Source organism: Balaenoptera acutorostrata, chromosome 15, assembly GCF_949987535.1.
Source record: "Balaenoptera acutorostrata chromosome 15, mBalAcu1.1, whole genome shotgun sequence".
Classification (NCBI taxonomy): Eukaryota; Metazoa; Chordata; class Mammalia; order Artiodactyla; family Balaenopteridae; genus Balaenoptera; species Balaenoptera acutorostrata.
The window spans coordinates 16629583-16644962 of NC_080078.1; the positions used below are offsets into that span (position 1 = coordinate 16629583).

The 15380-nt window shown below is 51.4% G+C and overlaps 2 protein-coding genes across 8 annotated transcripts; one reads left to right on the forward strand and one right to left on the reverse strand.

Annotated features, from left to right (window-relative positions):
• Positions 1–6178: 6178 nt before the first annotated feature.
• Positions 6179–10202, reverse strand: CDIPT (CDP-diacylglycerol--inositol 3-phosphatidyltransferase). The gene is made up of 7 exons (XM_007186391.3): positions 10069–10202; positions 9582–9956; positions 9348–9482; positions 8449–8602; positions 7927–8008; positions 7265–7346; positions 6179–7145 (listed from the first exon to the last, which is right to left on the reverse strand). The coding sequence occupies exons 2-7, from the start codon at positions 9622–9624 to the stop codon at positions 7000–7002; spliced, it is 642 nt and encodes a 213-aa protein (XP_007186453.2). The 5' UTR covers positions 9625–9956; positions 10069–10202; the 3' UTR covers positions 6179–6999.
• Positions 10203–10333: 131 nt separating this feature from the next.
• LOC103010518 (putative protein T-ENOL) lies at positions 10334–13371 on the forward strand. Of its 7 annotated transcripts, XM_057529912.1 has the most exons (4): positions 10370–10619; positions 11066–11159; positions 11465–11609; positions 13234–13361. In XM_057529912.1, the coding sequence occupies exons 2-4, from the start codon at positions 11070–11072 to the stop codon at positions 13311–13313; spliced, it is 315 nt and encodes a 104-aa protein (XP_057385895.1). In that variant the 5' UTR covers positions 10370–10619; positions 11066–11069; the 3' UTR covers positions 13314–13361. The 7 variants fall into 7 exon arrangements, 1 of the variants encoding a protein (XP_057385895.1); XR_009005499.1 differs by lacking the exons at positions 10370–10619; positions 13234–13361 and adding an exon at positions 10334–10355 and having other exon boundaries at positions 10960–11159; positions 11465–11872; XR_003623814.2 differs by lacking the exon at positions 11465–11609 and having other exon boundaries at positions 13234–13371.
• Positions 13372–15380: the final 2009 nt, after the last annotated feature.

A 15380-nucleotide genomic window follows, 5' to 3' on the forward strand; every position in this document is an offset into this window, starting at 1 on the left:
ACCCCAGCTCGGCCTGGGAGTTCTGGAGTCTTAACCCTCTGGCTGTGGGTGTAGCCATCCTGGCTTCCCCACCTCCAGCACTTGGGAGGCTTTCTCTGGCGCCACCTGCTGGTTGAATCACACACCTGCACATGGCGTCTGTGCATGCGTCCCTTCTCAGATGGGGGTGTCAGATCTGAGAGGAAGTTACTGCACCAGGGCCATAGGAACTGGAGCACCTCCCTGGGCTTCTAATTTGGGCTCTTCGGAGCATTGAGGAAGGGGTGCCCCCTTCTCACCCTCCCCCATGACTAGTGAGGAGCCCTTATTTGGGGGACGGATCCAGGTACAATCAGTCTGGGCACACAAATGGAGGCTGCAAGGTGCACCAGCCCTCCCACCCAGGTACAGCTGTAGGTGCCAGGCCTGCCTGGTCTCTGCTGAGGAAGCAAAAAGATCTCGGATTAGAGAGAGAAGCTTGGGTGTACTAGCTGTGCAACGAGAATGCAACCTCCCTGATCTTTTCCTCATCTGTGAAATGGGCCAGCAGTTCCCCTCCTGAGCAGGGTTGAAGCTTTTTTAGGGTCTTATTCCTCTTCCCCCACTGGGCCCTGGCCCCATGAACTCTTGTCTCCTTCCAGCTCAAGTTGCATTGGTGACCAGTAGCTCCACTCAAGTCTGAGTTGGTTGGGGCCGGGGGCTGTCTTTAGCCCATAGCACTTGGTGGTGCCTTCTCAGTGTGGACAGAATAGGCAAGCGAGTCAGCTCATCCACCCCTGCTTCCTACAAATCCCCTACATCTTCCCTTAGGAGAGGTAACTGATTTAAAGCTCTTCATCTGGCACCTGGCATGTGCTAAGTGCTGTGTTAGCACTGTTTATAGCCAAGGGCCTCGGGGGATAAGTGACAGCAGGTAAGGTTGCCCATGGAGGGTAAGTTCCTTCCTGTCTCGGCCACGGCTCCCGTGGCCATCCTTTGACATTGTCATTACTAATAACCACAGCACCTCTGAAATCAACTCCTGCCGCCTCATCCTCGCCTTCCAACAACCATTCCTCCGACTCCAGGCTTCAGTGACCTTGTTCTCAACCACTTTCTCAACGTTGAACCCCACACCCCTTTCGTTTCAATCTTGCCCAGTTTAGATTTTGTTGTCTGTTGTGTAATTCACTCATTCTCAGTCAAAACCTCCCTCAGAAAAGGGAACCCTCCTACACTGTTGGTGGGAATGTAACTTGGTGCAGCCACTATGGAAAACAGTTTGGAGGTTCCTCAGAAACTAAAAACAGAATTAACCTATGATCTAGCAATCCCACTCCTGGGCATATATCCAGACAAAACTATAATTCAAAAAGCTACATGCGCCCCTATGTCCCTAGCAGCACTATGCACAATAGTCAAGACATGGAAGCAACCTGAATGTCCATCGACAGATGATTGGATAAAAAGGTGTGGTACATATATACAATGGAATACTACTCAGCTATAAAAAAAGAATGAAATAATGCCATTTACAGCAACATGGATGCAACTAGAGATTATAAGTGAAGTCAGTAAGAGAGAAATACCATACAATATCACTTATATGTGGAATCTAAAATATGACACAAATGAACCTATGAAACAAACAGACTCATGGACACAGAACAGACTTGTGGTTGCCAAGGGGGAGGGGGTTGGGGGAGGGATGGTGTGTGAGGTTGGGGGTAGCAGATGTAAGCTATTATATACAGAATGGATAAACAAGGTCCTATTGTATAGCACAGAGAACTATATTCAATATCCTATGATAAACCATAATGAAGAATTAAAAAAAAAAGAATGCATATATATGTATAACTGAGTCACTTTGCTGTACAGCAGAAATTAACATCATACTGATTCAGAGCTGCCTGTGAAGCACAAGCCACAGGGGAGGACTCTCAGCTGCAGGGAACAGCAGTGCAGCTCTGGGGGCCACGGAAGAAGTGCAGAAACCAGACTTCACGGGCTACACAATTTTGCCTAGATCTGCCCCTACGTGGAGCAGCCAGGAATAATTTCAAGACCACATAAGGGCTGAGTTTTGAGTGGTGGCAGATCCTCGCTGACATCCCACTGAGGATGTTTGATTGTCCCCCTGTATTCCAAACCAGATTGTTTCTGGATGGCAATCTCCTTTCTCTCACCCTGGGGTGGCCAGAGGGGAAGCTGGATTAGAGGTAGGTGGGCAATAGGGTAAAGGTTTAAAAACTTATGTTCCATGACTGATTGCCTAAGATTATGTATGAGGAGTGATCATAAGTAATGAGAGCTAAAAAAATACAAATAAAAATGAATCAACTATACTTCAATAAAAAAAACCCTCCCTCACTCCTCGCCTCTCTCCCACCCAACGATGCTCAGTGGAAAAAGCCCCATCCCGACTTGAACCAGCTACTGCCCCCTCCACCGGCCCTGACCAGCTGCGTGTTCCTGGAGGAAGAACACCCCACCTACTGACTGATCTCATTTGAAACTCACGGCAACAAATCTCGGGAGACCTAACGGCCTCTGACTCTGCTTGTCTAGCTTGCGTGAGATTCCCTTCAGAACAGCTGTTCACACCCCCTCCCCTCTCCACCTCCCATACCCCTGCCCACTTTCTCTCACCTCTTCCGTCCCCACCTCCTTTCTCTCCTGCACCGTCTGTTTCTCCCTCTCCTGGATCGGGGTCACTGGTATATAAACATGCTCTGCTCCCTCCCATGGAGAACCAACTCTCTCAGCCCTACATTCCCTCCAGCTGCCATATGTCCTCCTTCACGGCCAAAGTCTTGTTTCCATTCCTCACGTCTCATTATCTCCTCAAACCACTCCAATTAGCTTCTGTCTCCACCCCTTGCTTCATGGAAATGGCTCTGTTTGGCATCACCAGTGATGTCCTTGTTGCTAAACACAGCAGTTAGGTCCTCTCATTCAGCCTCTCCCATCATTCAGCACAGTTGGTCACCCCTCTTCCACCCCAGGCTCCCATGACCTGGCCTGCTGCACTTTTCTTTCCACCTCCCTGGCTGTGCCTCAGTTCCCTTGGCCAGCTCTACTTTCTCTGCTCAGCCGCTAAATATGAGTCACTCTGAGCCTTGTTTTTTTTTTTGGCCATGCCGTGCGGCTTGTGAGATCTTAGTTCCTTGACCAGGGATTGAACTCAGGCCCTCAGCAGTGAAAGCGTGGAGTCCTAACCACTGCCAGGGAATTCCCAGAGCCTTGTTCTCTTACTCAGCTACATTCTTGGCCAGTCTTATGGCTTTAGATTCAAAAATCCGTTTCTTCATCCCTGATCTCACCCCTGAGCTCTAAGCTCATTTCCAATTGATGACTTGATGTCTCCACATAGATCTCCAATGGCCATTGGGCTTGGCCACATATATGACCTATTCAGGCCAATGAAATCTAAGAGGGAGTGACATCACCATCCTTTTTCCTTGTCCATGTTAACCAGCAATATTCAAATATTGGCCTGGGTCCCAGAGAAAAATGTCCAAGCAGAGCCACAGTTGACCTGCAATAGACATGCAGCAGGAGGGAGAAATGTTTGCTGTATTAAGTAACTGAGATTTGGTGCGGGGGTGGAGGGGGGGTGTTACCACAGCATAATCTAGCCTATCCTGACTACATGTACCTCATAAAGTTGTGAAATCCAATAAGGTAATAGAAGCTTTTTGCATGAAGACAGGTTTTCACTGTCTCCCCAGCACTTACTGTATAGTGAGGGATACAAGATATACCTCTGTGGTTGGAAAACAGGACTTGCTGGAAATATAGTGGAGTTCCAGCTCACACCAGAGCCCAATTCTCAGTCAGTCCCTTGGTACCAAATTTATCCTTGAAGTTCCCTTAAATTGCCCATTAAATACAGAATGGTGTGATCTGTGATGAAGATCAACACAGCCTGTTTTCCTCCAGCACTGGAGCAAATGGCTTTTCTTTGGTTGAATACCAAATAAATTAATTGATTTCTTGAAATACGCCTTGTATAAGAAAAATTTGTCTTTAAACAGCAAAACCGCACTCTATATGGTAAGACGCTGCCTACCAAATCTATCTGCTCTTCCTCCTAGTCTCACAACTAATCTCTTTCCCAACCTCCCCTGCATGTAGATGTGGCCACGTGACTGAGTTGCAGCCAGTGGAATGGGAGTGGCAGTAGCACGTGCCAATTCCCTGCCTTCCCATAAACCAGCCTCGTGCAGTCCTCCAGGTGCACCTCTGCCTGCATGAGATGAAGGCAAGCAGGGTGCTCTTGGAAGCTGTGTGTTGAAAATCACAGAACTATAAGTCGGGAGGAGCCTGAGTCCCTGAATCTCTGCTTCAGGAGCTCCCAGTCAGGAGCTCCTGATTAGGCCTTAACATGAGTTAAAAATAACCTATCTTGGGACTTCCCTGGTGGCGCAGTGGTTAAGAATCCGCCTGGCAATGCAGGGGACATGGGTTTGAGCCCTGGTTCCGGAAGATCCCACATGCCGCGGAGCAACTAAGCCCGTGCGCCACAACTACTGAGTCTGTGCTCTAGAGCCCACAAGCCACAACTACTGAGCCCGCATGCCACAACTACTGAAGCCCGCGCACCTAGAGCCCGTGCTCCACAACAAGAGAAGCCACTGCAATGAGAAGCCCACACACCACAACAAACAGTAGCCCCCACTCCCCGCAACTAGAGAAAAGCCCGTGCGCAGTAAAATAAATTAAAAAAAAAAAACACGTATATTCCTTGAGGAGGAACCACGACCCAGCCCAAAGGCTGCACAATTGTCTCTTGACATCTCCTCCCTTGTTTCCGCATTCCCTCCCTTCTCTGATTAGCAACTGTTTGAACCTGCCCTTTGGAACTCAGGGGTCACGGAGGCTGAATGAAGCCTATTTCCTACAAACAAGAAACAGGAGACACGAAAAGGATTTGTACCTGGGAGCTCCACAGGGTCCTGCTGGGTTTCATTAGCGGACCAGAAAATATACAAAATGAATTTTAAAATACAGAATACGTGTAGACGTGAAGAATTTATTTAGACACAGAAGCAGTGAGTAGCAGTGGTTGCCTCTGGGGAGAACTGGGAGCTTAAAATGGCAGAAGACTTCATCATCCTTTCGTAATGTGTGCAATTTACTATTTTTACATGTGAATACTTTACCTATTATTTGGAAAGATTCACTTCAGCGCCTCCATGTGGCCCTCAGGGTGAAGTCCAAAAGCCCTCCTGGGTTCCTCAGACTGCCGCTGGCTTCCACCCCACCTCTCATCAGCTCTCCAGCCACCAACCCCCAGTGCTCGGTGTTCCAGCACATCAATCGGCTTCCATTTGGCAACTGCTCAGGGCGCTCTCTGGCCTCCCGGCTCCCTCAGCTGAGAATCAATCCTCTCCTCTGCATTAACCCTTCCCGCCCAGTTTTCTACTTAAGACACCCAAAGCACTACAGCACATTCTAACCCTATCCCCCAACAAGCACCTCCCTAACTGCATCATCTCCTTCCTGGCTATCCTGTGGTCTCCTTTCCACTGAATCCCCTGGGCCTAGAGCAGTTGAGGCTCAGTACACATCTTTTTTTTTCTTTGGCAGTGGCACACGGCTTGTGGGATTTTAGTTCCCTGACCAGGGATCAAACCTGTGCCCCCTGCAGTGGAAGCATGGAGCCCTAACCAATGGACTGCCAGGGAAGTCCCTCAATATACATCTGATAAATTTCAGCCCTCTCGGACATGAAGCCCTCTTGGCTAAACTATTACAAGGATAAAATAAGTAATATCTGCAAAGAAACTCCAGCACAGGGTCTGGCATATGGTAGGCTCAATGCAGCCTTAAAAAGAAAGCTGGTGCAAGACAGCTTTCTGCTCAGATAGTAGGGATAGCTGTCAGGGACAGATGCCCGGAACAATGTCTCCTATGATAAGTTCCCAAAAAAATGTTTAAGAGGGAACAGTGATTCTCAGTGTAACTGGGAAGAAGAATCAATCAGCTGGAGTTTATTAAAACTTCAGACTTCTGGGCCCATCCCTAGAATTTCCAACTCTGAAGGTCTGGCACAGGGTCTAAGAAGCTGAATTTTCCAGAAATATCCCACAGGTGGTCTAAGGACCACACTCTGAGAAACCAACCGATCTATTCGTATTTAAGCTGCTATGATATGCCAGGTCAAGGTTAATCTTCTTTGTAGGGATAGAGAAAGAAGAAGAAGAGTCTGTGCCCTCGTTGAGTTTACATTTTAGTGAGGGTAGAAAATATCAGGTACACAAGTAAAGGTAGACAGCCAGTGACAGTGTTGTAAGGAAAATAAAGCAGGTGGGCAGGGGACATGAAATGCGCTTGGGTGGCAGGGAGGGGACCTCTCTGAGGTCACTGAGGAATGACAGGAAGGAGCCAGCCAGTAAACTACTGCGGGCAAAGTATCCAGATGGATCATCATCTTCCCCCAAGCTCCCCTCGACCCAGGCCCTGGTCCAAGACTATCTCAAAGGAAACCAAGTCCAGAACAGTGAGGCTCCCGCCTTTATAATCAAGGCTTTCGGAGCCAGGACAGAGATTGCAGTGGGGATCTCGACAGCACCTTCTCTCCGGGCCATGGTACCCACAGGCTTCCTCTATCTAGCCAGGGGCAGAGGTCTGAACCCCTGCCTTTTGGGAAACCTGGCCCCTACCCCACCTCCCTTACTCAAGTGTCCCTAAGGTCTCAGCCAAGCCAGATCCCAGGGCTGAGCCAGCAGGTGTGACTATGCCCCATCCTTAGACAGCTCTCCTGGGGCCCCGGGAGCACTGCCCGTGTGGGTGGGGCCTCCTGAGCATCCTTCCTGATTTGAAGTCCAGGTCCCTGGAGATCACAGGGGTGGGACTGGTCCCCAGGATTACGGAGAACATGACATCACCAAAGAGGCTGGTCCCCCTTCCCAGCAGGTTGGACGACACATTGGTAAGACGTGAGCCTGGGACCTCCTAGGAGGGACAGGGGTGCTGCGTGGCACAGTGAGACTCCCAGGGCAGGTGGGTAGCCAGGGGCTGGAGGTTCCAGGGTCACTTCTTCTTGGCACGATCTGCTGCGTCCAGGGCAGCCATGTTGCGGGCGGCTGTGATCAGGTGGATGACACTGATGAGGGACTTGAGCAAGGCGATAGGGGCTGTGATCCAGAGGCCCATTCGGAAAAGACCTACAGAGCCAACTGTGGGAAGGGAGCAAGGGCAATACAGAGAAAACAGGACGCGGGTGAGGGAGGGGCCTTCGTCTCCCCGGGCAGGCCCGACCCCCTCCCATCCTCCTGCCCAGCCCCTCATCTCCTACCTAAAGGTCCCTCGGAGAAATTGAACAGGTAGAGGAGGCAGTAGAAGAGCTCATTTCCAGCACACAGGGTAAACAGAGCGGGCTGCACAGACAGCAAAAAGGCTGCTTAAGCAAGAGGGTGGGGTAGTGCCCCCGATCCCCCAACTAAGGGCCGGGGGGCCAGGAACTGTACTGGGGAAAGAGGGGTGCAGGGTGGTACGGGTAGGATGTGGGTGGGCATAGGGGGAACAGGGCAGATCAGGGAACCTGCCCAAGGCCCTTCACCCTCCCCTTGTGCACGGAGCTGTGGGCAGCAGTCACCACAAGGGTACGTACCAACAAGAAGATATTTTTACCCGGCTGCCCCCTTGAAGCCCTGGGCCTTACCTGGAGGTGTTATACCCTCAAGCCCACCCGGGGTAAAGACTACACTCCTTCTCACGGCCTAAGGCCTTTTGAGAGCTGGTTCTGCACACCTCTCTGGCTTCTTCCTCCCTCCCTCTCCCCTCAAGCCACTCAGTTCCTTCTCCCTGGGCGCACCTGGGCCTCAGGCCCACTTGCTTTCTCCAGCAATTCTTGGGCTCAGCCCAGGAGCCCTTCCCACCAATCCTACCCTGGGCCCAGGGCTCAGCCCAGGACTTGCCCGTAAGCTAAGTGAATAGGGAGGGGCAGCAAATGCTCACTCTGGAGGTGTAGTAGATGCGAAGCACTCGATTTCCAGACAGGTCAATCATCTTGTGACTTTCACTGCCTCGGACCACAGAACTTGGGGAGAAAGTAGGCGGAATCCATGAGCTTTCATTACTACGAATGCCCACCTAGTCCACATTTCAACCCACACACGTAGGTACTGGGATTGCCTCTGTTGAACAGAGGAGGGACTGGGGCACAGCTGAGGACCACTGTCTTGCCCGAAGTCGCACTACCTAGCTGGGTAGCTGGGGGAAGAATCAGGATTCAAAAGCCCCATGCCCCTTCCCAAGGGAGGTTAACTCTTTGGAATCCTCAGAAGAGTTTTAGGGATTACTTAATCCAACTGTAAAACAGGACTGACGCTAATTCAGAGAAGATTTGCCCAGGGTCCTTAAACAAAGCAGAGCTAAAAAGGAGACCTCCCAAGAAGCCTGAAGACACCTCCCATGTGGTCTCACCCCTCCCCACTGTAGTGTCTTCTTCAACCGGTCAACACCCCCAGAATCACAGACCTGTGGAGGTGCAGCCAGTGGCTGGCAACATCCAAGCTCATGCTGAGCTGGAAAAGAAGGGTGGCGCGAGGGTACAGCAGGGCCAGGTTGACCAGCAGACACATTGTGGAGCACCGGTCTGTCAGCATGTCCAGCATGGCCCCAAATCGGGTTCCTGAAAAATGGCAACTATTAGGTGGAAAGGGGCTGTAAGGGGGCAATGGATCTGTGACAGAGGCCATATTTAGTGTATCAGTCTGATGCAGAGTCTAAGAGAGAAAAGGCCCACAATCCACTGCCTGGGGAGGAAAGCAGACTGCTATCGTTGGAGTATGAAGGTCAAAGGGCAAGGGTCACCGTGCCATAAAACAAGGAAGCATGGCAGTGTAGAGAAAACAGTGTAGAAGGGTGTGATAAAGCTAGCTCTACAACTCATCAATCCCAGAACCAAGGATCCAGGTCTCAAGACAAGGAGACTTGAAGTCTTAGGGAAGTCTTAGAGGTGGGTCTGAAGAACAGATTAAAAAAATTAATCATCTCTCCAGAAACCATCTCCCTTCCCTCTCCATCCTCCCTCTAAACATGCTTTCTGGAATCCTTATGGCTTGTGCCTGGCATATAGTAGATGCCCCCAAAACACCTGTTGAATGGATTTTTATTCAGAGAGGCCTCCAGCACTTGCACTGCCATGCCCGGTCTTGGTATCCCACACCCTTCGATATCAATGAGTTCTTCTCCACAGCGAGCTTAAATCCCTTCTGCTACAAAATCAGGCCATTCTATTCTGCTTTCTACAGAGATGGGAATGACAGAGCCCTCTGATTTCCGAGTACCTTCCCACCCCGAGGTCCTGAGGAAGCAGGAAAAGGGGGCAGAGGGTTGTTGGGTCTCAAGGCTGGCTGAGAAAAGGTGTCTGTCACCTTGATTAAGGGCTCGAGCAGCGTGTCCATCGAAAGCGTCCAGAAGTCCGCTGAGCAGGTAGAAGGAGGAGGCCGTGAGAGGGCAGCAGGGCATGAAGTACAAAGAAATGATGGCGAAGACAATCCGAGCATAACCTTGGGATTGAAACGGCGTGGGGAGACAGGGCAGGATCAGGGAGCCTGCCCAAGGCCCCTAGCCCTCCCGTTTGGCCCGGAGCCGCGGGTAGCACTCACCGATGAGGTTAGGCACAAACAGGAAGATATTTTCGCCTGGCATCGCGGAGGTCCCCTGGCCGCCCTGGGCCTTATCTGGAGGTGCCAGCTCGCTCCCAGCCCCGGCGCAAGGCTCACCCTCCAGCCCGGCTCATCAGCCGCGCCCACTGCGCGCAGGTCCCCGCTCCCCAAGCCGGGTCCCAGATGTTAAAGCTCTTTGCCTGCCGTAGCATGGGCCGACCCAGCTGTGCGCGGGGCACAGGGGGCGCGCACACCCAGCCCTTCCTCTGGGCAGACGCTGGCCTCCGCCTGCCCCGCCGGCGCTCCTGCCTCCAGCTGCGGCCCCTGCTGCTCCAGCTGTGCTTAGCTTCCGGAACCTACTCTTCAGCGTTCGCCCTTGCAAAATTGGAGAAAGGAAGAAGAGGCTTAAGAAATGGCTGCGTCCCCTTTAAGACCTGCCCTCTTCCTTTTCCTTTTCTTCCCTCCGCCCCTTTCCATCGGTTCGTACCAAAGTACAGAGGGAGGAGAGGGGGCAAAGAACCATCAACGCTGAGCAAAGGAAGAAACTTAAAAGGAGAGGTCAAAGGAGAAGGAGGCCTAGGTAAATGTCTCTACTTTCCTTTCTGCGGAGGCTATGACTCCTGAAGACAAAGAAAAAAGATCCCGCCCTCCCGATTCTTTGCACCCCCGAGAGGCCAGGTTATTTGGCACAGCCCACACTTTTTCTTCCCCTCCCCCTCTCTCTGCCCCCATTTGCTCTCGCAGGCTCCAGGCAAAGAGATGACAGCCAGAGAGGTTGGAGGGCGGCCTCGGGCGGGGTTGCTTCTCGCGTGCCCCTAGTGGTGGGAGGGTTAGGTGCCAGTCTCCACCCTACGTGATCTTCCCAAGTTCCTCAAGGCCACTGGCGCGGGGGTCACTGCCCCCAAGGAGGGACCTAGAGGGGGTGGAGGAGAGGCCGGAGGAGCAAATGCGACAAGCTGGGAAAATGCCCACCCCGCTTTGGTTCTAGAATCCCTACTCTCCTGGCAACGGGGCTGCTGAACCTCCGCAGACGCCAAGGTTTTTATAGCAACGGGTAGCGGCGCTGCTCCAGGTTCCCCTCTTTCCAACCTTCCTCCCCAGCTCCCAAATACCCCGGCCCATAAAAGGGCTCCTTAGACCTCCCCGTCTCCCCTCCTGCCGAGTAGCCCAAGATTTCGACCCATCTGCCAGGTCGGGGGCGGCCAGTGGGCTGCCTTGTCTTGGGAACCGTCTTGGGTGGGAAGAAGGGAAGAGAGGCCCCCTGCTGGGCGAAGTGAGGGGGCGGGAGGCGGGTGTTGTGGGATTCCCACCTCCTCCCTCCCCCAGGGAGATTTAAGGCAACGATTTATTTTCTTTCTTTTTTTTTCCTTTTTTTCAGAGAGAGAACTGACACAGTTCTCCAAGGCCGCGGGGAATGGTGGTGTGTTGGGTTTGGGAGAAGTGGGCTGGTTTCGCAGCATAACCTGGGCTTCCACTGTCCCCAGGGGGATGGCATCCAGTGCTACCAGGAATGTGGAGAAAAAGGGCAGCGGGCAATCCCAAGCCACAACCTCTGCAGCCTCCTTGGGTGGAGGTCCGGTGAGCATTGGAGAGGAGTTCTTGGGGTGGGGGTGAAGTGAAGTGGAGAGCTCCTAGGCTTAGGGCACTGAGACCGCCAGCCTGGAAACTCTAGCCTCAACCCTGAGCCCAGAGCCCCCAGCACTAGGCCCCTGAGGTCCCCAAAGGCTGCCCTCCACTTCCAGGACCTTCCAGCCTAAATTGCAAGGCCCAGCTGTCCGATACCAGACTCCTTAGACCCAGAGCCCCCAGCCTGGGAGCCTCCAGACCCAGGACTCCCATGTAGGAACTCCCAGGCTGAGCCTCTCTGACTTTCCCTTTTCCAGAAGGTTTCCCATTCTGAGGAATTCCTGACACAGATCAGCACAGAACTCACTGACGAGGCCTTGTTTGTCGCTGCCTACCGCATGAATCCTATGCCCATCAAGGAAAAACAGACACAAGACCAAGGGACTCAGATATCCAAACACGGTGAACCCCATGCCAGGACCCTTGTGTCCAGAGACCCTCCGATACCCCTAGTTCCAGCCCCTGCTGCCACTCATGCCAGCCTTCTCATTCTTCCTGGGGCATGGCAGGCACGCTCCCGCATTTGGACAGATTATGTGTGAGGGGCCCCTGGGAACTCCAGGTGGAAATGCTCTGTAGACAGTTGGAAATATGGCTTCAGAACTCAGTGGCGAGGTCTGGGCTGGTGATAGAGATCTGATATAGGAGGAAGTTGGCAGTTGAAGGGTGTGCAGTTGCCCTGGTTGGGGGTGGGGTGGGGGGATGGGGGGTTGTGCAGAGTGAGAAAGATGAGGGGCGCTGAGGATGGAGCCTTGGAGAACCTCTCCAAGTAAGGGGTTGGCAGAGGAGGAGAGAGGGGTTCATGAAGAAGGTAGAGAAGGAACTGACAGCAATGTTTATTTTATTTTTTTAAAATGACTTTTTAAAATTAATTAATTAATTAATTAATTTATCTTTGGCTGTGTTGGGTCTTCGTTGCTGCGCGCGGGCTTTCTCTAGTTGCGGCGAGCAGGGGCTACTCTTCCTTGCGGTGTGCGGACTTCTCATTGTGGTGGCTTCTCTTGTTGCGGAGCACGGGCTCTAGGTGCACGGGCTTCAGTAGTTGTGGCACGTGGGCTCAGTAGTTGCGGCTCACAGGCTCTAGAGCGCAGGTTCAGTAGTTGTGGCTCACGGGCGTAGTTGCGCCGCGGCATGTGGGATCTTCCCGGACCAGGCCTTGAACCCGTGTCCCCTGCATTGGCAGGCGGATTCTTAACCACTGCGCCACCAGGGAAGTCTCAGCAAATGTTTATTGAGTGTCTGTTATGAATAGGGAATGATGGGTAGATTTGTGGATGGATGGATGGATGGAAGAGAATGGTGGGTGGATGGATAGATGGATAGGTGGGGAATGGTGGATGGATAAATAGATGGATGGGGGATAGGGGTTGGATGGATAGGTGAAGGATGGAAAGATAAAAAGACATGAACCTTGAATCTAAAGTCGAAAGACTCTTATTCTTTTCTAGGGAGCTCTGCGTAGCAGCTTGACATCTGGAGGGTGATCCCAACTCTGGTGCTGCTCTTGGCCTCTCGTGCCCTTCCCCCACTCTGTTCCTCTAGAACATGCATCAAAGCTCCTCTTTCACAACTCATTCAACAGTTCAGTTTGGGGGCGATTCCTGGTCATGAGCAACATCACCCCTGAAGCCTCCAAAGTGTTCTGGAACCATCACACACCTCTCCACCCTCAGCTAGCAAGGACGCCACCAGAAATCAAAAACTTTAATAAAGTGACAGAGATCCTTCCCTCCTCCCAGGCTGGGCAGTGCTCTCTGTGGGGTGATGTGGGAGGCGTGCCCCTCCTCCTTTTTGCCAGATATGTGGGCATATTATTTTATTTATTTCCTATTCCTTTTTTTTTTAAATCATCTTTACTGGAGTATAATTGTTTTACAATGTTCCTATTCCTTTTTTTTTTTTTTTAAACATCTATTGGAGTATAATTGCTTTACAATGGTGTGTTAGTTTCTTGGGCATATTATTGGAATGGCTGTTTTTTCTTTTTGAGTGATTTTTCTTTTTAAAATTTGTTTTTTTCTCGCAGCACCATGTGGCATGTGGGATCTTACTTCCCAGACCAAGGATCAAACCGGCACCCCCTGCAGTGGAAACGCGGAGTCTTAACCACTGGACCACCAGGGAATTCCCCTGGAATGCCTTTTTTTTTTTTTTTAATAAATTTATTTATTTATTTATTTATGGCTGCGTTGGGTCTTAATTGCTGTGCGCTGGCTTTCTCTAGTTGTGGAGAGCGGGGGCTACTCTTCGTTGTGGTGTGCAGGCTTCGCATTACGGTGGCTTCTCTTGTTGTGGAGCATGGGCTCTAGGCGCGCAGGCTTCAGTAGTTGTGGCTCGTGGGGTTCAGTAGTTGTGGCTCGCGGGCTCTAGAGCACAGGCTCAGTAGTTGTAGCACACGGGCTTATTGCTCCACGGCATGTGGGATCTTCCTGGATCAAGGCTCGAACCCGTGTCCCCTGCATTGGCAGGTGGATTCTTAACCACTGTGCCACCAGGGAAGCCCCTGGAATGGCTTTAATTCAGGCAGATATCAACCTATTATCCATCAACCTGTTGGAAGAGATGAGTTCATGGATCCAGATCCAGCCTCCCAGCCAAACTCCAGCACCTTAAGGTGCCTGTGACATCTTAGAGGGTCCACCTTTGCTTCTGAGGAGCCACCCCGGCCACCAGTGTCAGTGTTGAGGTCTCCCCTCCACGTTTGGGAGCCGCATGGCTATGGAACAATCATGCCTGTTACTAACCAGAAGGCAGTGCAGTAGGCTTTGTGACGTTTGCATTTAAATCCCAGTCTGGCCACTTATTGGAGCCTCCTAAGGAAGTCAGTTCACATCTCCCAGCCTCTGTTTCCTTATCTGAAAAATGGGAATAATTGTCCCTGTCTCACAACGGCCTTGTGAGAGTTAAAAGCATAATGCATACAAAGTGCTCATCACAATGCCTGGCACAGAGTAAATGCCAAAATAACTTAGGCTATTATCAAGGTCAGTTTGCCTCGTGTTCTAAAATCCAATCCTCTTTTGAGTGTCCTAAAAATGTTTCATTATATTTAATTAAAAATTTTTAATTAAGGAAAATTCAGTTGATTTGGAGAAAGACTTTAAGACAAACAGGCTGAGGCTTCCCTGGTGGCACAGTGGTTAAGAATCCACCTACCAATGCAGGGGAAACGGGTTCAAGCCCTGGTCCAGGAAGATCCCACATGCAGTGGAGCAACTAAGCCCATGCACCACAACTACTGAGCCTGCGCTCTAGAGCCCTCGAGCCACAACTACTGAGTCCACATGCCAGAATTACTGAAGCCCACGCTCCTAGAGCCCATGCTCTGCAACAAGAGAAGCCACTGCAATGAGAGGCCCAAGCACCTCAACAAAGAGTAGCTCCCGCTCGCCACAACTAGAGAGAGCCAACGCGCAGCAACGAGGAAAAAAAAAAAAAAAACAGGCTGTAAATTCCTTATAACGTTCAAAAGTAAAGTAGAAAAGGACACCCATGGGAAACCAAACAAGCTCATTGTTTATGAAAAGCTGCAAATCTAATGCTTGGTAGACACGTAACAGCAAATATGCTTAAAATGCCAAAAAGGACTTCCCTGGTGGCGCAGTGGTTAAGAATTTGCCTGCCAGTGCAGAGGACACGGGTTCGAGCCCTGGTCCAGGACGATTCCACGTGCCGCAGAGCAACTAAGCCCGTGTGCCACAACTACTGAGCCTGTGCTCTAGAGCCCACGAGCCACAACTACGGAAGTCCGCGCGCCTAGAGCCCGTGCTCTGCAACAAGAGAAGCTACCGCAGTGAGAAGCCCGCGCACCAAACAAAGTAGCTGCTGCTCGCCACAACTAGAGAAAAGCCCACGCGTAGCAACGAAGACCCAACGCGGCCAAAAATAAATAAATAAATGCCAAAAAGATTGGGGGGAAAAATGGTACACTTGGATGGGTACAAGATTTCTCAAAAGGGGGTTGACTTTTAGGTCAATTGGTCATGAAACAAATTGAGCGCTGTTTGTCACCTGCCAAACACTGAAGGAGGAGAGGCAGCTACTGTCATTTATCACCCAGCTAGAAGAGCCTGGAAACGCCAAGCCCTGTGGAGAGACTGCTGAGGCCAGGAGTGGGCCCAGCGGGTCCTCCAGAGGCTGAGCCTAAAGTCAGGCTTTTTGACCCCAGGCCAG

What these genes read in the sequence shown, in the direction of transcription:
- CDIPT (XM_007186391.3), bottom strand. Translation starts at nt 9,624, where the DNA reads ATGCCAGGCGAAAATATCTTCCTGTTTGTGCCTAACCTCATCG. An exon ending in GCATCTACTACACCTCCAGA is followed by an intron (nt 7,347 to 7,926) that starts GTGAGCATTTGC and finishes CTGTCTGTGCAG; the next exon opens with CCCGCTCTGTTTACCCTGTG. An exon ending in TTTCTCCGAGGGACCTTTAG is followed by an intron (nt 7,146 to 7,264) that starts GTAGGAGATGAG and finishes CCCTTCCCACAG; the next exon opens with TTGGCTCTGTAGGTCTTTTC.
- LOC103010518 (XM_057529912.1), top strand. Translation starts at nt 11,070, where the DNA reads ATGGCATCCAGTGCTACCAGGAATGTGGAGAAAAAGGGCAGCGGGCAA. An exon ending in CCTCCTTGGGTGGAGGTCCG is followed by an intron (nt 11,160 to 11,464) that starts GTGAGCATTGGA and finishes TCCCTTTTCCAG; the next exon opens with AAGGTTTCCCATTCTGAGGA. An exon ending in GACTCAGATATCCAAACACG is followed by an intron (nt 11,610 to 13,233) that starts GTGAACCCCATG and finishes TTTTTCTCGCAG; the next exon opens with CACCATGTGGCATGTGGGAT.